The 23,612-nt window shown below is 40.8% G+C and overlaps 2 protein-coding genes across 5 annotated transcripts; both read left to right on the forward strand.

The window, feature by feature from the left end:
• Positions 1-792: 792 nt before the first annotated feature.
• Positions 793-13,681, forward strand: ZBTB26 (zinc finger and BTB domain containing 26). 3 transcript variants are annotated; one of them, XM_082614989.1, is made up of 2 exons: positions 793-854; positions 9,286-13,681. In XM_082614989.1, exon 2 carries the CDS (start codon positions 9,296-9,298, stop codon positions 10,619-10,621), a length of 1,326 nt encoding a protein of 441 aa, XP_082471115.1. In that variant the 5' UTR covers positions 793-854; positions 9,286-9,295; the 3' UTR covers positions 10,622-13,681. The 3 variants fall into 3 exon arrangements, with proteins under 3 accessions (XP_082471115.1, XP_082471114.1, XP_082471113.1); XM_082614988.1 differs by having other exon boundaries at positions 798-858; XM_082614987.1 differs by lacking the exon at positions 793-854 and adding an exon at positions 1,518-2,995.
• A 1,037-nt stretch (positions 13,682-14,718) lies between these two features.
• Positions 14,719-22,909, forward strand: ZBTB6 (zinc finger and BTB domain containing 6). 2 transcript variants are annotated; one of them, XM_082617833.1, is made up of 2 exons: positions 14,719-14,790; positions 15,917-22,909. In XM_082617833.1, the coding sequence occupies exon 2, from the start codon at positions 15,926-15,928 to the stop codon at positions 17,198-17,200; it is 1,275 nt and encodes a 424-aa protein (XP_082473959.1). In that variant the 5' UTR covers positions 14,719-14,790; positions 15,917-15,925; the 3' UTR covers positions 17,201-22,909. The 2 variants fall into 2 exon arrangements, with proteins under 2 accessions (XP_082473959.1, XP_082473958.1); XM_082617832.1 differs by lacking the exon at positions 14,719-14,790 and having other exon boundaries at positions 15,917-17,220; positions 20,900-22,909.
• The last annotated feature ends 703 nt before the right edge of the window (positions 22,910-23,612 follow it).

Below are 23,612 nucleotides of genomic sequence, written 5' to 3' on the forward strand. Positions count from 1 at the left end.
TCATGTTTTACCACAATATCCTCCCTCTCCATCCCCTAAAAAGGAGGAGAAGCCAGAGAGCCATTGGACTGGCAAGATGGAAAAGGGCTCTAGAATGGTACTGAAGTTTACTGGTGGGCAGGACTGCGTGTATGATGCCGTTCACCAACACAAGGACTACAGGAGATAAGAAGCAGGTCTGCGGATGTACTTGAGTTCAAAGGTACATTAACACTGGACAACCAGTTGGAGATGTCTTCTAGGCAGCTGACCCTGGAGCTCAAGAGAGCTGTCCGGTCTGGCGAAAGAGATCTGTGAATAGTCAGCACGTTGTAGGTAACGGAGAATGCAGATCCTGGGAAACACCAACATCCAAAAAGCGAGGGAGGTAAACTTCCTTCCCTCCACTTTCTGGGCCCAACGCGGCGAGTCCACATCCCTAGGCGGGAGGGGCTTACCAACACTTTAAGTGCGGAGGCGCCCTTCAGGCCCACGCAGGCAGCAGACAGCCAAGGCGCAGCTAGAGGGGAGCGGCTGAGAAGGAGCGAAGCGCGCGGGGCCTGAGCCCCAAACGCTAGGGAGCCGCGGCACCCGCACCTCGGCTCGCGAGCGGAGATGCTCGCAGGAGTCTGGGGCACGCGCTTTGCACCCCGCCCATAGCGCCGAAAGTCCCTCTCCGAGCCCGCCGCCCTCCCAGCCTTCCGATTGGCGGAGAGGACCATAGGACCTGGAAGTTGTCTTTGTCCGGCGAGGGCTGCCCTTCCGGTTCCGTTGGGTCCCCCTTTGGCTCGGGTTCCCCGCCCCTCCCCCTTCCCGGAGCCCCGAGGGGCCGGAGCTCCTGGCGGTGCCGGATCCTGACGGTGGCCTTCCCCTGGGTCTGTAAGTGCGGAGGCGGCCGGAGCGCCGGGTAGGGGTACGAGGTCTCTCAAAATGGAGCCCCCTTGGGGCCCTGGATTGGCCGGGACCTGCCCTGGGATGGGGGCCGAGGGGCTGGCCTAGGCCCGGGGGGACTTATGGAGCCCTAGGTCCGGCCCATGCTGTGCCCCGCCCCTTTCCTTTCCCAGCGTCTGGAGTGGGGAGCCTAAGGATGCCCCCAGGGACCTCCTCCTGGGACCCTAGCCGAGGGCCCAGCAGTTTGCTTGAACGCCCGACTCTGGCATCTTGTAGGAAGTGCCAGATCTGGGCCATGGCAAGGCCTCAGGGCCAGCCCGCGAGAATCATTATGAGTGCTAAGCTAGGTTAGTCTTTTGCCACTGGCAACAGCACCTTTATATTTCTGGCGCTATGTCAGGCACTGGGAATTCGTAAGATATTGTTCCAAGTTTCAGGGTCAAGTTTGGGAGCCAGATAAAAACAAATGAGTGCTCCTGTGATGTATGAATCAGTCATATATGTATGAACTGTTCAAGCGGCAGTTGCTGGGGAGGCTGAAGAAAGAAAGTGACTTCTCAATTTTATTTGTTGGAGAGGATAAGGTGGAGAGGGGCTTTTCCTACAGGAGGAACAGTTGCAATGCTGTGAAGGAATGACTGAGCATAACTTGTGTGGGAAGAGGAGGAGTGGGGCGCGGGGCTCTTGTGCAAAAGATATGAGATATGAGGCTGGGAAAGTAGACCGAGGTCCAGAGAGTGAAGGTTTAATCCTAAAGGAGGTGGGTACTTTTTGAAGAATTTTGAGCAGGAGACTGGTATAGTCGGATTTGCACTGTAGAAAACCATCTTGTTCTGGAGGTCAGCCTATAGGATAGGAATTTCTATAAACTGATTCTGGACTCTTCAGCTAAAGTCTAGATGCTCTCATTGGAGATTCTTTTGAAGGAGTAGTGGGATCTGTCTCGTGAGAAGTAATGAAATCCTGAAAAGGAGTTATGGCAGTATTATTGGAAAGAAGGCAGGTAATGCTGTAGTGAATGCTGTAAAGACTCCAAAATAAATTGGATGTTGAGGGTGAAAGAAGTATCAAAGCTGAGTCTTAGGTTTTAGGCCTGTGGTATTTGAAGAATGTTAATGCCATTATCAGCAATAAAACCATAAGCCTAGTGTAGATGACAAATTCATTTTTTGGATATGTTGACTTGAAGGCCTAGTGAGATAGCCACATGGAGCTGTCCAGTATAGACTTGGAAATGCAAATCTGCAGCTCAACCTAAATGCTGTGGCTAGAGGTAAAGGTTTGAATCATCACAGAGCGTAGAGGTGGAAGCCATGGGAATAGCTGACATCAGGAAGGGGTTATTGAGAAAGAAGGGAATGTTTGGGGGGAATGGTTGCATTTACAAAGGAGAAAGAAGACTTAGAACTAATAGTGGTTGGTGTAGTAGCAGAAACAGAAGTAGATGATAAAATATAAGAAGTAGATGATAAATATAAGGGTTCTAGCGACCAAGAAGACTCAGAAGTCAAGAGAAGAGAATACTGGGGAGGGTCCACTGGGACAGTTGATGCAGAGCATTTGGAGAATGAGGGGAAAAAAAGATGGCATTTCTTTATCAAGAGATCATGAGTGACCTTTTACAAAGCGATTTTAATAGAGTGATGAGGTGATAATATATGAAATAATGCAGACCTCAAGTGGTTTGGTGTCAAATGAGAATGATAAAAAGGCCACATATGAAGGATTTCACAAAGAAAATTGACAGGCTTTATTTACTTACTTACCTAGCATTTGCTTATAGAGCACAATTCCAGGCACTAATTCTAAGTTCTTTTAAAAATTAACTTAAGTTAAAAAATGAATTTACTTTAAAATTAATTTAATTTCCCATAACAACCCTATGAAGTAATATTCTTTGACAGGTGGGAAAACTGAAAAACAGAAGTGGTTAAGTAACTTGCCCAAGGTCACACAGCTAGTAAGTGATGGAGCAGGGTTTTGATTCTAGGAAATATGGTTTTACCCACTGCACTAAGCAGTGATTGAATATGGGAGTCAAAAGAATGGGAAAAATTTAAGCAAAGATAGACTCAATTAATAAAAAAATGGAGAGGCTTGGAAGGAGATCCAGATTGAGAAGAAGGTAAGTAATGGATTTATGTTTGTGTTATGTATTTGTTTTTTATTTCTTTTCTTCTGTCTTAGATTCTCTTCCAGTCTGTGCCATTTTAGGTCAGTTTCATTCACAGTTAGGTCAGTTTATGTCATGCTTTCATCTATTACTTGTTAGGTATAATCAGGTCTCCTCTTCAGCTTCAGAGCTGTATCCAGCTAGCTAATGGATCTTCTCCTTAATGTCATGCAGGCTCCTCTGGTTAGACATTTTAACACCTGACCCATGGTCATCCCCTCCAATATTCCCTAGCTTATTGAATGACACTCTGTCAAAGATACCCAGTTTCTCAAACCAAATATCTTGGAGTCATCTTGACCTTTCATCTCTTGTTTCCCACCTTGGTCATCAAGTCCATCAGTTCTTTGTTTGAAGTATCTCTAGGATCTGTTTCCTCTCTCTATCCATATTATTTCCGCTCAGTTCCATATTATTCAGGCCCTCATTATTTCTATCTTGATCTGTTAAAGTAATAGCATACTAACAGGTTTTCTTGCTTCCACGCCTACTGTTCTCAGAGCCATTCTCCATAAGCTTTTATTTTTGACTTACTGAGTTTTAGCCAGTGTAAGAGTTTAGATATCATGCATTTCAAGTGATAGAGTAGTAGCCTAGGGCAGGTATTTTTGATTAGCTTGAATTGAGGTTAAGTTTGGTTAAGATTAGCCATGAGGATGGAGAGTTAGGAATTTTTTAAATAGAGAAGGTAATAAAACATTGAGAAACCAAGACAGGCTTTCTGAGGAAGTAAGCATTAAGAAAACAGCAAAAAGTCAAGGACTAAGCTTTGAAGAATATATTTACCTTTACACAATTTAGTGAACCCTTGAGGAACAGATCAGCAAAAGAATGGTGGAAAACTGAGGCCAGTAGTTAAGTCACTTGCCCACTTCTGTACAACAGTTTAAGAAGAATGAACTAGGTCTGTTTATTCAATATAAATAACCCTCAAAAGCAATAAATGAAAAAAAGTTGCAAAACAATATATATAGTTTATAAGTAAGAAACCTAATTTTATTTTTTATTTTCTGTGGCTAGAAGTGTTGTGATATAGAAGTGTTGTTTTAAAAATGGAGAGGAGGGGCTTCCCTGGTGGCGCAGTGGTTGAGAGTCCGCCTGCCGATTCAGGGGACACGGGTTCGTGCCCCAGTCCGGGAAGATCCCACATGCTGCGGAGCGGCTGGGCCCCTGAGCCGTGGCCGCTGAGCCTGCGCGTCCGGAGCCTGTGCTCTGCAACAGGAGAGGCCACAACAGTGAGAGGCCCGCGTACCGCAAAAAAAAAAAAAAAAAAAAAAAGGAGGGGAGCGAGAGTCATTAAGGAAGATACTTAGAACCAACTGAGAACTGAGTGGAGGGAGGCTGAGAAAGGGGGCTTGTACTTTACCTATATTAAAAAATTTTTCCAAGAAGGATATATTTCTGTAATCTTACAGTAAAACAAAAGAGTGAGACCTTGGAGAATGCAGTGTCATGAAAGTTACCCAAAAGAAGAAAATGATTGAGTTTTATAGAGAGAAAAGCTGTAGTTTATTACAACCTCTTTGAAAAATGGCATATGGTGTTAATGAAAGACGAAGAAAGATTTCCAAGTAGCTGTGAGTGCTAGGTTGAAAGATAAAGGCACTTTTATGAGGTAGATGAGGAAACAGACTGACATACAGCTTTGGAGTTTATTATACAGCATAGGAAAGTTTTCCTTATCAGTATTATTAGAGGCATTTTAGATAAGAGACATGGATATTTTTGCACTGCCCATCGCATGGCAGTGAATGTTGTTGAACGTAGAATATTCACTGATCCTTTCTGGTTACTCCTGTTTGAACAAAGGGAAATTTTCAAATCAGCTGGAACATTTGTTATGGAAATGATTATGGAAGAATTGTGTAAATATAAATAAAGAGAGAATGATCTTAAGTGAGACTATTCCTATTTCATTGATGTTTGAGAAATGGGTCATTTAAAACTTGCTGAGAGAAACTCAGCAGTATTTAGACTTAATCACAGTAACCTAGACAACAGATGATAAGGACCTGAACCATGCCAATGGTAGTAAGAATATATAGAGAGAATTTGGAAATCATTCTGAGGAAAGAATCAACAGAATGTGGGGACCAAGTCTCTATTCTACCTGATCAGATCTTTACTTTCTTTAAGTTACTAGAAGGTCTGCTATAATCTAGAATTATGTGAGAGATTTTTATGACAATTATCAATAATTGCTGTTATACTTATAAATTAACTATAGTTAGGGAGTCTGAAAATCAAATATATTCATAATTTTATTAAGTTTTGTTTGTAAATGACATTAAGTTTCATTCTACAAAGATAAATACACAGTATATGTATAGCTGATTCACTTTGTTATAAAGCAGAAACTAACACACCATTGTAAAGCAATTATACTCTGGTAAAGATGTTAAAAAAGAAAAGATAAATACACAAAAGATAGAAAAATAATATAAAGTTAAAATAAGTGAGAAAGGAAGGTAAGACAAGGATAATACATAAATGCTTTACTATTAAAGTCCTCTAGACTTGACACAAATTTGGCTTTAAGATGTACTTTTTGTTCTTAAACATAAAACTTTTATTGAAGCATAACTAAATACACAAAAGCATATCAATCATAAGTGTACAGCTGAATGGATATGAGCAGGGTGCTCTGAACAGTTACACAGTTAACAGCCATAAGATAAAACTTCAGCTAGCCTAGTTTCATACATGAATTTTGGCATCATGCAGCTTGGGCACAAGTTCTACCTCTAACATTTAATACTTTCCACCTCTCTTAAATTGAGCAAGTTATTTATGCTCACCAAGTTTGGGTTTCCTCATAGGCAAAGTGGAGATGATAATAATACCTACCTCATAGAGATTTTGAGGATTAAATGGGTCAACTTGGTTAAAGCACTTAGCACTATACCTGGTACTCAGCAAGGATTCAGTAAAGATTAGCTATCATTTTTCTTATTTCTAGATAAAATTAAACCAGTTCATATGAAACAAGTGTTCCTTTTTATTTTGACATTTTAGACATTTTGTTTAAAATTTGGTTTTATGTTGTTAAAACTATTTTTTGGAAACAAACCCTAGAAAGACATTTTCCCCAGGGCACTCAAAAGAGGGTATCATGATAATGTAGAGCATCTCTACCGTAGCTCAATAATAATTTCATAGGGAACATTAAGAGTTAATTATGGTTTTTGTTGAATGAGCTGTGTAAAAAACAACAGTTGGTCCTTGCCCTCAAATAACTAACAGTCTATTGGAAAGAGAGACTAGTGACAAGAAACAATTAAAGGATAAACTGTGTGGCCTGGAAATAAGAGTTTATCAAAGGGAGACAATACAGTGGACTGAGACATTAAGGAAAACTTCTTAAACAGAATAATTTTTCCTCATATTCTTGGACTACAGCAGACAAATCAAGCACTTTCCTGACATACCTGTTTGACTGCTTCTGTTGGTAAGTTTCTTGAGACTGATGCATAGGAAGTAAATGAAATTGTACTCCAACTCCTGTCTTTGGAACTTCAAGGAACAATCCCTGAGGATAGTCGTCTAAAGCATTGCAAGTACTGTCATATTATAGATGGAAGCAATTAATGCTCATTTTTCAGTGTGAGTAGGAAAATACTGACCTGTCAGTAAATTTAGGACAAGCTAAACCTCTAAGAAAGAATGCCCCTTTTGTTTGGCCACTTGAACAGCAGTCATTTATATAACTTCTAGTTATAAATTGGGACAGTCACTGTTTCCAGATCAAATACATTAAGCTACTGTAATTGCTAAAACTGACCACAGATAGATAATACAGTTGTGCCACTTTGTTTATTGATATAGTCCCTGTGTCTCCTAGATTTTTCCTTTTCATTTGATATTCACCACCTTTTCTATGACTCTGAATTTGCTTCTCTACATCCCTCTTCTCATCTTCATTGTGATTTTTCATTATCTGTACACTCAGAGTGCCATACAAAGAGAAAGCTTATAATTTATGTATAAATATACATTAATATACCTGTGCCATACCAGTTCCCCCTCCTAAATCTCACCTCTCTTTCAATGACATTTTAATTCGGCTGAAATCCTAAGTTTAAAACCTTTACATGTTACTTTTTTTCATTTTCTATCTCCAGTTACCAAGTTTTTTGAAATATCTTTTTGTTATTTTTCCTCGCTCCTTATTCCCATTTTCATTCCTTTCTAGGCTCTCATGGCCTCAGACCTGTAATGCTTATGCAGACACTGCATTGGTCTTCCTAACAGCAGTTCTTGCTTCTTACCACTGTCAAATGAATCGCATAAGTTCAACAAATGCAAACTGAGCACCTGCCGTGTGTTTAGTACAATATCAGGTGATGGGAATACACACCAGTTTGAACAGAAGAGGGTTTGGCCAGTAACATGGCTGCATTAAGGAGAATTTGAAGCCAAAGGAAAGAGTGTTTTGCCCTAGAAGATACAGGTTCCCAGCATTAGCTTCATTGTATAGGGTGGAGATTCTTCTCTCTAATGCCATGTAGCTTGCAGTTTGGGGGGAAGGAACAAGTATTGGTATCCTGAGTGATACGTTAGAAGCACTTAGTTATAGGTCCAGTAGAGACAACTGTTCTAAGGGGTTAGGGAAGGGCCCTCAGAGGAAATAAAGGAGTCAGAATTGGCTAGGAATAGTGTTATGGACTAAAGAAATAACTGCTAAGGTTTGGAGTCAGTAGAGTGCTGTCATGAACCAGACACTGAGCAATATGAGTGAGACCTAGATTCTGCCTTTATGAGCTGGTGTTCTATGAACCTTTGTAATTCAGTGTTCTAGAAGATAAAATTATAAAGATTGGGCTTCGGGGCCAGATGTTGCTAGGAACAGCTGGTTGTCTCATGATTCTCAACTACGGAGTTGATGGATACATAAAGTTCAAGGTGAATTTATTGATGCACTGAGATTGTAGAGCTGCTTCTCAGGGGTAGACCTGATATACCTACTGATCTCACAGAAGACTGCTATATAGACTGGTGGATTGTCATTGTAAAAATAATAAATGTGTTGACAATATCATGTTGACATGGCTAATTCATCCTTCCCTTTGGAGTGACACATGGGAAGCCAAGTTATCAGAAAATGGTTTGAAGAGTATGGAATCAGAACATGGAGACTTTCTCCAAAGGAATTGCTTCATAAAGGGACAAATACACGGAGTTTTGGCAAAGACACCTTCTCCATGGTTGAATGGTTTATGCTAATGTTTACCTTAATTATTCTTAAATTTACTTGATCAGTTTATATTCAAGAGGTTAGTCTTCATCCAGGAGACAATGGGAGGTCACAGAAGGATTTTAGGCAGGAGTTGTATATAATCAGATCTGTGTTTTTGAAGGATGACGTGTGATGGTGTAGAAGTTGGATTAGAGATAATAGAAGCTGGAACCAAGGAACATTTATGAATCAGTTCTAGTAGTCCGGTTGATGAGTAATGGATAAATAGGGATAAGGAAGAAAGAATAGAATCTAGTAAGGATTAACTAGATCCACCTTACTCCTACTCAGATTCCCACCAAGTGACTCATCTGGTTTTTCTATGTCAAATATTTACTTCATATATCAAGAAATGTTTCTTAAGAAAGAGTTTATTTAGGTTTGTCCAGAATGAACAGGATAAAGACCTGTGCCTTTGACACTGTCTAAAAGTTGTCCCTTTAGGCATGTGACTTTCATTTTATTGCAGAAATACTTGTATGAGTAAATTCACATCAGTTTAAACAGAAGAGGGTTTACCCAAGAATGGGGCAAGCAATGTCACTGCAGTAAAATACAAAGCGAAGGAAGAGTGTTTTGTCTTCGAAGAAGCAGGTTCACAGTATCATGCAAAATAAAGTAGTTATTTCATTATTACTTGTTTGTTGGGATGTTTCAGGTAGTTCTTGAAACCTGATAGAATTATCATTTGAGAAGCAAAAAAAATGCCCTTGGAATAACTCAAGCACTGTTCTTGTATTAAGCATCTTAAAAAGTTGAATGAATACCAAGCTGTTTACATGGATACCAGTCCACTCCTTAGGTGCAATTGACACTTGATGTTGGTAAGGTAATTTTTAACAGCCTTTGAAAGCAGTTATACTAGCTTCCTCTTTCAAGGAAAATTTTATTCAGATACATATAAACAGGTATGACAACACAAATTTGTTTCTGGAAGGAAAATCCAGGTTTTCTTAATTGTTTGTATTTTCTTAAATTCATCCTTTTTAACATTTCTGTTCTTTAGGTCTGCCAAAATGTCTGAAAGATCAGATCTCCTTCACTTCAAGTTTGAAAATTATGGAGATTCAATGTTACAAAAAATGAACAAATTAAGAGAAGAGAATAAATTTTGTGATGTTACAGTTCTCATAGATGATATTGAGGTACAGGGGCATAAAATTGTGTTTGCTGCAGGTTCCCCCTTCTTAAGAGACCAATTTTTACTGAACGATTCCAGAGAGGTGAAAATCTCCATATTACAGAGTTCCGAAGTGGGGAGACAATTGCTCTTATCCTGTTACAGTGGTGTGCTGGAATTCCCTGAGATGGAACTGGTAAATTACTTGACGGCTGCGAGTTTTCTTCAGATGAGCCACATTGTAGAACGGTGCACACAGGCCTTGTGGAAGTTTATAAAGCCAAAACAACCAATGGATAGTAAAGAGGGATCTGAACCACAGAGTGCTTCTCCCCAGTCAAAAGAACATCAGGGAGATGCCAGAGGCTCCCCAAAGCAGGACTCACCTTGTATCCATCCATCTGAAGACAGTATGGATATGGAGGACAGTGATATTCAGATTGTTAAGGTAGAATCTATTGGGGATGTATCAGAGGTTAGAAGTAAAAAAGATCAGAACCAGTTTATTTCTTCTGAACCCACTGCTTTACATTCATCAGAGCCCCAGCACTCCCTGATAAATTCAACTGTGGAAAACAGAGTAAGTGAAATAGAACAAAACCACCTCCACAATTATGCCCTGTCTTACACAGGCAGTGATAACATCATCATGGCCTCAAAAGATGTCTTTGGGCCTAATATTCGAGGTGTAGACAAAGGCCTACAGTGGCATCACCAATGCCCAAAGTGTACCAGGGTGTTTCGTCACCTGGAGAACTACGCCAACCATTTAAAAATGCACAAACTCTTTATGTGTCTACTCTGCGGCAAGACTTTTACTCAGAAAGGCAACCTTCATCGACACATGCGTGTGCATGCCGGCATTAAACCTTTCCAGTGTAAAATCTGTGGGAAAACCTTTTCTCAGAAGTGTTCCTTACAGGATCATCTTAACCTTCACAGTGGAGATAAGCCCCATAAGTGTAACTATTGTGACATGGTTTTTGCACATAAGCCAGTTTTGAGGAAACACCTTAAACAGCTGCATGGCAAAAACAGCTTTGATAATGCCAATGAAAGAAATGTGCAAGACCTCACAGTGGACTTTGATTCTTTTGCATGTACAACAGTCACAGACTCTAAAGGGTGTCAGCCACAGCCTGATGCGACACAGGTCCTGGATGCAGGTAAACTGGCCCAAGCTGTCCTGAACTTAAGGAATGATAGTACTTGTGTGAATTGAGTAGGGCCTTTATGCTCCTAACTAGAACTGACTGCAAACATGGCAATAGTCTGAGTCTTTTTAGGAGTGATTTTGTGAATTTGACTTCTCCAAAGCCTCTGTGCTCTGGAAGTCATAGGGGTGAGTCAAAGCACTAATAGACCAGGCAACTTGCCACTTGGAGTGGTCTTGCCTTCCTTTTGCCCTTTCCCATGTTCTGTTTTGAATTATTTATCCTGTGATGTCTGTTTTCCTTTCCCAAGGAGTATTCCACCTGTCTACCTAACATTGACTTATGTCTTAGACTGACACTGTTTTAGACTTGTCACTGGGCACATTCTGAAGGTACCAACAAGTTAATAATAACACCTCCAATCCACTAATAGATGCTATGCTAAGAGAAGCAAATAATATTTTTCATTGGCAGAAAATAAGCTGAAATATAAGGAGATATTGCTGTTGGCCTGAATATGTGATAGAATTTGTAGTTGCCTTGCCTACTGATAATTCATCTATGTCTGATAAATGAATGAATCTGCTTCCTACAATTTGTACTTGTCTTGGAGCTGGCTATAAAGTATTTTAGATTATTCTGTACTCTTTTCAACAGTATATAGCCCAACTTCACATCATTGAAGTTCACGTAGACCAGAGTACAATATTTTTAGCAACACCTGCAGACAGATAGTTAGGAATCAGCATGGGGAGCATAACCAACAAAGGATAGTAGTACAGTTGTACAACAGTACTTATTTGGGAGGTCTTCCCCAAAAAGAAGCCAAATGTTTATAAATAATCTGTAACTTACTTGGTGATGCTTTTGAAGTCAGGATTGCTCCAGGCACATTTAAAGTGTGCTAACACATAATGGTCTCTCTAAAAAGGGGCTATCTGGAGTCATTCTCTAGGCTTTGTTTTAGAAGTTAGCCATCAGTAAGGTGAGTTTGGCCTTCAGAGTTTTGTCCAATGTATTGTAATAGTCTCTGAATTCTCATTTCCTTGTGTACCTTAGCTTCTAAAATGGATGAAAAAAGTGGGTCACAGGAGTAATCAGGTTTTTGCATTTAGATATTCTTATAAAGGTACATAGTCCCACCTTGTCACCTCTGATAGATCACTAATACAAAGTTGATTGTCCATTATGGAAAAACAAAAACAACTGTTTTTCCTAAAGCACATGTTATAGTTCAGAAATAAAATTTTAAGTCTTATTAGCTTCTGACCCATGAGTTAGATTTAGGTAATAGGAGTGTTTGAGTCCATAGAGAATCTTAAGAGATCATTTAGTCCACCTCTCTTTTTTTAAGTTGGGATATCCAAAGCCCAAAGAGGTGGCCTGGCCAAGGTTAGCCAAAGTAGATAAGTAACTAAATATGAGCTACGGTCTCCTCACTCCTCACTGTCCCTTGGCTTAAAAAGATTTAGTACATGATCAAGAATACCTTAATAAAAAGTTCCTAGTTTGTGCTTCCCCTCTGTGAATCACTGTTTGCCTTCTGAGACATCCTGACTTTTGCAAATAAAACATCACAGAAGGATTTATTTTTGTAAGTTAATTATTTTTTGGTTAGGATGAATATTACATTTTTCCTAGGCAAGTGACTGATTTGCTAGGTGTTGATTAGGAAGGGCAAGGACCAGTAAGAATAATGTGAGAAGGATCCAAATGTGAAACTGATTTTGTCTTGAAACAGTGTTTATTTAGTTTCCATCAGGATTTTCTCTTTTTGTTTCTGAGCTATGAGAGTCCATGTACAGATAAACCAAAAATTAGTTTTAACTTGAGTAGTCAGAGGGAGTTCTTAAAGTTGTTATAATTTGATGCATTTATATGTGAATCTGATTTGAAGTATAATTTCTACCTTTTGTTAAAAGAGTTTAAATGAGAATAAAATTGAGTGATAAGACTAACAGGTATCTATGCCTAATGTCACTCATTATATGGTCTAATGATGCTGCCTAGCATTCTGGTTTTTATATGATCCAGCCAAAGAGTACCAATTCTATGCAACAGTGAGACACTAACAGGTTAACCAATGTTTCACTATTTTCTCTGAACATCATTTTATCACAGGGAGATTTCAAGTTGGAGTGCTTCCTCTGCTTACATTCATGTCCTGTTTTTGTTACTGGTTTGAAGACTAAAAGGCATGGGTTCAAATAAGATTGGTCTCTTTGGTTGGAGACTATTCCTGGATTCATTCAGACATTCAAGAGACATTTATTGAACACCTACTATTGCCAGGCACTATGCTAGATACTGAGGATATGAAGGTAAGATTGCTATGGTCCCTGCCCTCACAGAGCTTACAATCTCATGTAGTCTTAGTGAGATAAGGTGTCAATTTGGTTTTATCCTAGGAAGAATAAAGAAAACTGCCTTGCTTTCTTTGATCACTTTAAATTAGCCTCTTGATGGTTTTGTATCACTAAATCTTCTAGTTCTCACCTTTTTCAACTGCAAACTACTGACATGGTTTACAGTGTCTTCCATTTCTTGGCTGGAGAGGTGTTCTGTTTCTGTGAGACATTTTCTTAATTTTGGTGGTACTTGACTTTTCGCTTTCTTTGTTTAGACATGTTTCTTAGATTGTATTGCAAAGTGGTCAAGTTACTGATATCAAATATGTTTTACAGGGGAAGATGACTTTCAAAACTAGTCGTATTCTTGTAGAGGAGGAAGATTTTTTAAAACCTTAGACATTCAGCATTTGTATTTTATGGATCCCCAGGATAACTAAAAAGGAGAGAGGGCTCTCTTTACCATAGTTTGGTTTTTAAAAAATTACTGTGTCACAGTTATTTATTTATTATTTAATTTTAAAGGCAAACTCCAAACTGAAGTGGCTCTGAGGTAAATCAGATGTGGTTTTAATTTGTTTTAGTTTCCTTATTAGAAGGTCTATAAATGGAGGGTGACCAGTGTCACTACTTCTAAGATATTATCCTAAACAAACAACCCAGAACATTTTATTTCAGCTGGTGAATAGCTGTTCTAAATCCGTTGTATGTTAGACATACTGTGAACTACCTCTTCACTTATTATGGGGAAGTTTCCTTAATAAAAGTTTGACAATTAAAGCTCTGGTGTCAGTGGTTTATTTTCTCTCTCCCCTCCTGCTTCCCTTTCCAATTGCTTGAATTTGAATACAGGAATGCTTTCTTTACTCCTATTCTTGAAAAGACATTAATCAAGCACGCTGAGCTTGGCTTCAGAAGCAAATCTGGGCTAACCAGAAATTGTTACTAGGGTCAGTTACTTCCTCCTGTGCTATTGACTGAGGGGATGGAGCAACTGCTTTTAAGAATTAGCTGAGACATTCCTTCATTTGGCAAATCCTTGATGCCTACTAAGTTCTAGACTTTGGGAATGCAAGGAGCAGTAAGTCACTGTCCTAAATACCTCTGCCTAGGTGGGACACAGATTTCAATACAGGTACGATCATTGCCGTCATTAAGGCAGCCAAAGGGTTTACTGGTTCCCAATTGGGAGCCATGTAATTCACGGGCAGTTCAGGATGGCTTCAGGGATGATGTGGTTTATGAACGATGGATGAATGGGATTTTGAAGGATGAGTGGTAGGAGGGACAGGGCATGTTGGAGGAAACAGCCGGGCCAACGGTTCAGATAGAAGGCCTGGGTTTGCCAAGGAAGTGAGAGGGGTAGGGGCGTGGGGAGGAAGCGAGAGGTTGAGCGGTGAGCTGGGATCCAGATCCTGATGGGGCATTAGATAGGCAATTTCGAATACTGATCCCGATGGCACTCTCCTCTCCTTACCTCCGCCACCTTTTAAATTGTATATTTCAGGGTAAGCAGAGGACCTGGCCCCTAATAATCCGGGAGGGCCTCCCAGGGGTCCCGGTGCTGGGTACTCTGACAGACGCGCTGTACCCCAACTTCACAACCCGTCTGCTATTCGGATGTTGAAGAGAGCTCACGGAGGGGACCGGCTTGAGTACCGAAAGTGGGACAGGAGAGATGGGACTTGCCAGAATTCGGGGGCTTTTCTGTTATTCCAGGCGTGGGGGGAGTAAGGGAGACTGTCTCAGGATGTCCTTCCGGGACGCCCAGCGGGCCCCAGTAAAGAATGAAGCTAGTTGACACCGGATGTGTTTCCTCCCATGCTGACCCCCACCTTCCGGCCTGGGCCGCCGCTGCAGCGGGAAGCTCGGCTCTGGTTTCTGAGTCGGTGAGTGAGCGCGTGGGAAACTCTGGCAGGTAGGGAAGCCGGAGGAGGAGGCGGAGGAGGAGGAGGGCAGCAGCGAGGCGCGGCCCGGGAGTGGCTGGAGGGGTGCTGCAGGCACCTGGCCGTCAGGATCTTGGTCCTGGCAGGCTTGGCTCGGGAAGACCTATGTGGCGAACTGGAGGATCTTCCAGGCCACCTGGGGTCCGGATTCAGTTCAACAGATATTCCCGAAGCTACCCCTGCTCTGTGCCTGCCCCTGTGCTCGCTGCAGGAACTCAGATGAGCCAGGCTCCTTTTCGTGGTGTTCTGAGAGCAGCTGACTCTGTCCGGGAGACGGGTGGATAAATCTTACTTGATTGGAGCCTTCAGCCAAATCACTAGCTGAAAGCGCGAATGTAACATGTGCAAAGGTGTAATTGGGTCTTCTTGTCTGGCCAGTGGTGAAAATCTAAATATCAAAGAAGCGTCAGTGTAAAAGATAGAGGAAAGGTAAAGCCATAACGTTGGTGAAGGGCAAATAATGAAAGATCTTGTATTTGCTAAGAAAGTTAGGCTGTCCTGGAGGTAGAGGAGAGCAATGGAGGATTTAAAGCAGAAGAGGAAAATAGAATTTTTTTAAAAGTTAAAAAAGTTGTTAATCTGGTGGCACTTAGGAGGGTAGTTTGGAATGTAGGAGAGTGTGGTATCAAGGAGACTGCATTGGTCCAGGTGAACAGAAGGGAAGACCTGCAGTAGTGATGAGGAGTAGGAAGTTTGGAGGTTACATTAAGGTTTCTGATTTGGGAAACTGAGTTAAGTCCACTTAGTAGTGGGCATTAACAATGTCCTTGACCACAAAGCACATACAGTTTAGTCAAGGAGAAAAACATAGAAACTGTTGAGTACAATTCAACGTAATAAGTTTTGTAACAAAAGTATGAAAAATGTACCACAAGATCATAGAGAAACGCGTTTTATTTTTCTGGGTCTTGAGATGGTTATATAGGGGTTCACTCTTAGCGCCCAGATTAGAATTTGAGTTGTCTTTTACCCAGTTTAGGTTTAGGATTTTTTGATTGTTTGTTTTTACTATCACAGTGTAGGAAAGCATCCCCGATCCTTACATCAATGTTTGTTTTATTTTGCTTAGATTGTGACCATGGCTGCTGAGTCTGATGTTCTGCACTTCCAGTTTGAACAGCAAGGAGATGTAGTCTTGCAGAAAATGAATCTCTTGAGACAGCAGAATTTATTTTGTGATGTGTCAATTTATATTAATGACACTGAGTTCCAGGGGCACAAGGTGATTTTAGCTGCTTGCTCCACTTTTATGAGAGATCAGTTTTTACTCACGCAGTCAAAACATGTCAGAATCACCATCTTGCAGAGTGCAGAAGTTGGCAGAAAATTGTTGCTCTCTTGCTACACTGGAGCACTTGAAGTTAAAAGGAAAGAGCTTTTGAAATACTTGACTGCTGCTAGTTACCTTCAGATGGTTCACATTGTGGAAAAGTGCACAGAAGCTTTGTCAAAATATCTGGAAATTGATCTTTCTATGAAAAATAACAATCAGCATGCTGACCTGTGTCAATCCTCTGATTCAGATGTTAAGAATGAAGAAGAAAATTCAGATAAGGACTGTGAGATCATTGAAATTTCAGAGGATAGTCCTGTAAACATAGATTTTCATGTTAAAGAAGAAGAAAGCAATGCTTTACAGTCTGCAGTAGAGAGCTTGACATCAGAAAGAAAGGAAATGAAGTCACCGGAGCTGTCTTCAGTAGACATAGGTTTTAAAGGCAATGAAATTCGTATCCTCCATGTGGAATCTATCAGTACTGGGGGTGTAGAAAATGGGAAATTTTCACAGCCTTGTACCTCTTCAAAAGCAAGCATGTATTTCTCGGAAACACAGCATTCACTGATCAATTCTACAGTTGAGAGCAGAGTGGCAGAAGTTCCTGGGAATCAAGATCAGGGCTTATTTTGTGAGAATACTGAAGGAAGTCATGGTACAGTGAATGAGATTCAGAATCTAGAGGATGCTTTTTCCCTGAGGCACCAGTGCCCCCGGTGCCCTCGGGGGTTTCTTCACGTTGAAAACTATCTGCGCCACCTTAAGATGCATAAACTGTTCTTGTGCTTACAGTGTGGGAAAACATTTACACAAAAGAAAAATCTCAACCGGCACATTCGAGGGCACATGGGCATACGGCCCTTTCAGTGTACTGTATGCCTGAAGACATTTACTGCTAAAAGCACACTTCAAGACCACTTGAACATACACAGTGGGGATCGGCCATACAAATGCCACTGTTGTGACATGGATTTCAAGCACAAATCTGCTCTCAAAAAGCACTTAACCTCTGTCCATGGCAGAAGCAGTGGTGAAAAACTACCCAGGCATGATCTGGAAAGGCAAAATCGACTATAATTAGAATCACACCTTGCTATGTAAGCCTTACATCATTCTGTTAGGCAAGTCTTTCTATAGAAATGCAGCATTTGTAATATTGCATTTCCAACCCTATTTTTGGGTCTTATCTTTGGTCTACCTACACAAGCTATTCTTTCTGAACTTGTACTACCAGTTCCAAAGTGTGGGAGACATGTTAAAGCTGAGAAGATACTGTCTTATCTCATACATTATATATAAGTCCCAGTGGTTTACCTAGAGAAATAGTGTTCCTCTTAAATATTCTTGATTCTAGTGACAGAGGATCCAGCATTATTTCCAGATTCTGATTTTGAGTCTCTAGGTAATTGATATAAGTGTAAAATCCAACCATACCATAACTTCAATAAATTAGGATAATGGGAAGAGAAACTATATTTTAAAACATACTATTACCTATTATTAGTGATTTTAAAAACAGGACTGGTGAGTTTTTTTTTAACCAACTCTATTGGATTCTAAACTAAACACCAAGGTATCTATTGTTTTAAACCATAAAGGAGCACAATCCAAATTCATTTGGAAGTAGCAGACTTTCCTTATACATAAGCTAATATTCCTTATAATAATATTTCCATGAGTTGTTAGTATACATATTTTAGAAATGATTCATTGGGCCCAGGTTTCTTGATTTTATTTAATACGGTTACGTTTAATAATTTTGTGGCCAGTAGAATTATACCATTGGCATGAAGCTCTAAGATACTTTTTCTGTTTCCTTTTTGAAATTTATTTTATTTGTTGGTTAACGTACAGTAAAATTGACCTTTGTTTCTGGTGTACAGTTCTATGAATTTTTACATATGTACAGATTTATGCAACCACCACTGCAATTAGGATACAGAACATTCCATCACCCTCCAAAACTCCTTTATGCTTCCCCTTTGTAGTCAGCTCCTCATCCTAGCACTAAACCCAGGCAACAGTTCTCCATCACTATAATTTTGCCTTTTCTGAAATATCGTAAATGGAACCTTATAGTATGTTCCTCTTTATTAAAAAAATTTCTTTTATTTATTTCTTTTGGCTGCACTGGGTCTTAGTTGCAGCACACGGGATCTTTTAGTTGCAGCATGCGGACTTCTTGGCTGTAGCAGGCATGTGGGATCTAGTTCCCTGACCAGGGATCGAACCCAGGCCCCTTGCATTGGGAGCACGGAGTCTTACCCACTGGACTACGAGGGAAATCCGTAGCATGTTCCCTTTTGATACGCTTTCTTCACTCAGCATAATGCCTTTGAGACTCATCCATGTTGCTGTGTGTGTCAGTAGTTCATTCCTTTTTTTTTTATCTTGAATTGGCAATATATATTAGTTTTCTTACTGTCACTAGATGAGCAGTTTAAATATGGGTAGCTATTAGTATCCTCTTAATAACTTTTTTCATTTACATTAATGCAATTTTTGTAACCCTCCCTAGAGTTTTCTTTTTTCATTTTTCCTGAAGTGTTCTATTTGCCTTTTCCCCCTCAGTTTTATGAGATGTACTTGACATACATCACTTTATGAGTTTAAGGTGTATAGCATAATGTTCTGACTTACATATATTGAAATACTTCGTGCAATAAATTTAGTAAGGATCCATCATCTCATAGAGATACAATAAAAAGAGAAAGCAAAAAAACATTTTATTTTTCTTTTTATGAGGATATTGACTGAAAAACATGCACAATGCGAGAGTTGCTGTAAGGACACTAAAGATTAAGTGGTCATGGAGGTAGAAGGGGCAGAGAATCCATCACACCCCACTGCACCCTCTGGACTTCCTGTTAGGTGAGAATTATAAACCTCCTACTTCTGTATTGTTTTGTGAGGTACGCGGGCCTCTCACTGTTGTGGCCTCTCCCGTTGCGGAGCACAGGCTCCGGACGCGCAGGCTCAGTGGCCATGGCTCACGGGCCCAGCCGCTCCGCGGCATGTGGGATCGTCCCGGACCGGGCCACAAACCCGTGTCCCCTGCATCGGCAGGCGGACTCTCAACCACTGCGCCACCAGGGAAGCCTGCTCCTACTTCTTTTAGTCACTGTTTTCCAGTCACTCATAAATAAAAATTGTCTGCACAGGGAGCACCAGGGCCAGGGCAGGGGAGGGTGCTTCCCTGTACCATTAAAATGCTCATTTTAAGTTCCTGTCTTGAACAGGTTTAAGATAAAAGCGTACAGTTCTGTGGGCCACTTATGTTTCCTCCTAACAAGTTGAAAACGATTTTAATAAAAAGTTGTTTTTGCCAGCAGGTTTCTCACATGTCGTGCTCGTGAGGCTCAAGCAATTCAGTGGTTGGGAACTTGGGTCTCCAAGTGGTCGCTGTCGGGCAGTGTTTGGATATGGGATCATTTGTTTTTTGGAAGTTTACGATTTTTTTCAGCCTGTCCTCCCAATTTGCTGAGTCCCAAGGCATCTTGAGACGAGTTTTCTGTCTCTGCATTACCACCTTGTCATCACGATTCCTTGCCAAGATGTCCAGGTCGGCCCTTTTCTTGTCAGACAAGCGGCCGATAGAGGACTTGATGACCTTTTTCCTGGGGGCTTTGGACAGCGAGTCCTGGCTGCTCTTACTACTGCTGGGGTTGCTCACGGGCCATCCTGCAAACCTTTTGAGTTGTGCACATCCCTGGTGTTCTCGGGGCTGGCTGTGTGCAGCACCCCCTTGTGCATCCGGTCCAGCCAGAGGGACAGCGGGGAGGAGGGGGCCAAGGTTCCACATTTTATGGTCATCTTGTCATTTTGTACCGCTTCTCGGGAAGCTGGTGGCTTGGAAGTCTCCTCACTCAGCCCTGGCAGCCAGCCTTTCTGGGGGTGCAGCCACACCACACTGCTGCTGAAGGAGTCTGCGGGCCCATCTGCCACAGGGAACCTGACATCTGGGACGCTGCCCAAGTGGGGTCGGCCTTGGTGATGGAGCTCCTCTCAGCCTTGTCTGGTCCAGTTCAGCTCTCAGGACTTTCAGGTTTAGTCTTAGCTGATCCTTACCATGTTGCATTTCTTCTAACTGCGTTTTTGCATTCTCAACTTCTAGTAGGAGAGACTTCTCTGCTAGAGTAGCTGTTCTCTCTTTAAGATGAAGCTGAAGCCTCTTGTTAGATTCTGAAAGAAGCTTGTCAACAGTGTCCAATAAACATTTATTATGTTCTTCATTCATTTTCTCTCTGCCTTGCCTTGGAGAGTGCAGCCACACTCTGGGCCAGCTCCGCCTCCACCTTGGGGAGCACCTCTGCTATCTGCAGGGTCTGCTGCAGATTCTGCTGTGCCAGCTGCAGGCATTCTTGCAACTGGCAGTTTTTAGCCTCAGTTTCACGGACATCGTTTCAGTTTCGTGTTCATTTCCTCAGATTTAATGAGGTCTTCCCTGGCCGTGTACAGATCTTCCTCCAGCTCTGTCACGTGAGTAGAGAGGGCTGCCAGGCGCTCCTTCATCTGGCTCCGCTCTCTTGACTGCTTGTCTCTGATTTCCCGAGAGCTCGATCGATTTAGCAAGGTCTTCCTCGTGAAGATCTTCCTCAGAAGATCTCCACAGAGATCAGCTTCCTATAGGTCTCCACCATCACGTCCCTGTACAAGGCCCTCTGAGCAGGGTCCAGGTATTCCCACTCCTCTTGAGTGAACTTTATGGCCACATACTCAAAGGTCAGCCGTTCCTGAGAAAGAGCGATCCCAGACTCCAGTTCTTTCCTCTTTCAGGCATCTTCCTTAGGCTGTTGAAGCCAATCTTGAAAGTTTCAAAGATACTGTTGAATGCTTGGAATCAGCCTACCCTCTTCCTGTGCCACAACCACGCACACGTGGGCGACCTCACTACGTGGAATAGACTGCTGCCAACAGTCACAGGAGGGACTCCGCACAGTCATCTCCCACACAGAGACCGGCAGGTGAGGTTTCCCACACTTTCCTTCAGATCACGCTCACCCAGGAGTTCCCTGGTGGCCTAGTGGTTAGGATTCTGGGCTCTCGCTGCTGTGGCCTAGGTTCAGTCCCTGGCCAGGGAACTGAGATCCTGCAGGCAAAGAAACTTTCCAATATATGAGAAGAGAAGAAGAATGCACTCAGGCCTGGAATAAATCTGACCAGTAATGGCCACGTCCAGATTTACTTGGGGCAGAGGGCCGGGTGCTGGGATTTTAAGGTCCCTAGAGAGTCCCACACCAACAGGAAGGGTAGCAGGGTATGGCACAGCACAAATTTACACTAGAAAGAAGCCCTCCCTAGAGTTTTATTCTGTATTTCCAGAAATGTGCCAAAAGCAAAACCATGACTGTGTGGTTATCTAACTGAGCGCAATATTTCAAATTGTGTTATGAGCCATTGCTCTCTAACTTCCCTGTCCACATATAACACAAAGCTTTTTGTTGTTATAACAGGGTTAAAATATAGTGCGGGGCAAATCGTATTTTCTAAAACACAGGAGCTATTTGTAGAGAAGCCTGACTGGATACATCTTATTTCAAGATGTTCTGTTCCTCCTCTACTCACCTCAGCTTTATTTAGAATTTCTGCTACGTTTAGTTTCTGTGGAAGCCCTTCTACGTTTTAAAATGTAATATACTTTGTACCATTTAATGAATTTTGTGATGAATCACATGTTGATTGTTACAAATGTTAAATATCTTTTTTGTGATACTTCTGTGAAAAGTATGTTCTTTATAGATTTTTAAGTCTGGGAGAGATTTGAAGTAATCCAGCTCTAGTATTAGATAAGAAAAACAACTTCATAATTCCCAGGTCACTAGCTAGTGACATTGGGTAGGTCACCTCTCCTTGAGCTTTTCTTAAATTTATATGTAAAATAACAACTTTGATCTTGATCATTTGTAAGATCATTTCCAGGTCTAAAATAATATGATTTTATATTTAAATCTTCCTGAGTTTCTAAGAACAGAGGGAAAAGCAAGTGAGGAGAGTTTTGTGTCTTTATGAATGTTGCTATTTAGTACTCCATTGGAGACTTTTCTAAATTAAAGAGTGTTTTTCTTCCACTGGAGAATTTGATAGCACAGCGCTCAATTTTCTTTCCCATTTGACCTATGATTGGCCATTTGTAGGCATGAGAACATTTCCCTTTCAGAAATAGTTTGTGAGTGAAGTACTTTTCTTATTTTTGCTTCCTAGGATGAAATTTTGTGGGGGAGGGATGGAAATGGGAGGGGAGAGTAAAAGAATAGTAATAAACTGTTTTTTTTAGAAATTGGTATCTATCTTTGATGTTTGAAAAACTTACGGTTGTACTATGTTTATGTTTTATGTGTGCCTTGTAAGATTCTCGTGAAATTTTTTGTAAGCACTTTGAGATTTTTGCTTAGGGGGAAGGGGTGTTTTGTGAAAGTGATGGTTGTTATTTATTATTATTTATTCCTGTTCGGTAGCACAGAGGGATCTCAAATCATTCCTATGAGAGTGTCTGTTTGCATGATGTGTCTAAACAATTTCAGGAAAATGAAATCTTTTTTTTAAATGCAGGTATGGCAAAGTAGAGTGTTGAATTTATTCACTGAAAACATTGACTTTTAGTTCTTTGTGTTTCTGATATGATGGGGAAAATATGCAGCATGTTTTGGTTCAGCCTCTTCATTCACTGGATTTATGTATAAAGGATCTTGGAAAGACAGTTGTTACTTTGGTGTAAGAGAAAATCCTTGCCATTTTTCCCTGGATGTAACTATCCTGTATGTTTACATAAGAAATAATAAAGTGGAGACGGGAATGGAGAGTTTTGTCTTTTGTCTAATTTGTGAATTTTAAAGGAAACTATTTTTCCTGGCTATTCATTTAATCATTCATTCAACAAATATTTACAGAGTCTTTACAATATATACCTGTATTAGAAGTTAGGTAGACAGACAAAAATCCCTACTCTCAAGAAACTTGTTGTACTGGAGCGAGACAGACAGTAAGCAAGTAAAACCAATGTACTGTCAGATTTTGAAAATGGAGTTAGAAAAAATAAAGCAGGGAGGGAAGGAGAATTGGAATTGAAATTTTAAATGTGATCAGGTCACCTTTGAAAAATCTTATCACGTTATCACATACCACTGTCCAGTGGAATGGAATAAAGATATGTATATATCCATCACTATCTAGTGGAATAGAAAACAGTGAACCAAATGAATCATTGTTGGGAACCTTTCTATTGGGTTGGCATATATTTCATAAAGAGAAGTGACTGAAAGGGATAAAAATGCATGTCAGAAAATCTTTGATGTGGCCAATGAATATTTTTTTTAAAAACACTGATGTCTTCCTGCCATCTGGGTAGTAATAACCATACGTATATATATATTTAAACTCATTATAGTTTATAAACTACTTTTCCATATGTCTTCTAATTTGTGGTGGGTTTACTTCCATAAACGCTTTTGTTGGACATCCGGTTTCACATTGGAAAGTGACAATTAAAATT

This window comes from Mesoplodon mirus (genome assembly GCF_964341445.2).
Source record: "Mesoplodon mirus genome assembly, chromosome: 1".
Classification (NCBI taxonomy): Eukaryota; Metazoa; Chordata; class Mammalia; order Artiodactyla; family Ziphiidae; genus Mesoplodon; species Mesoplodon mirus.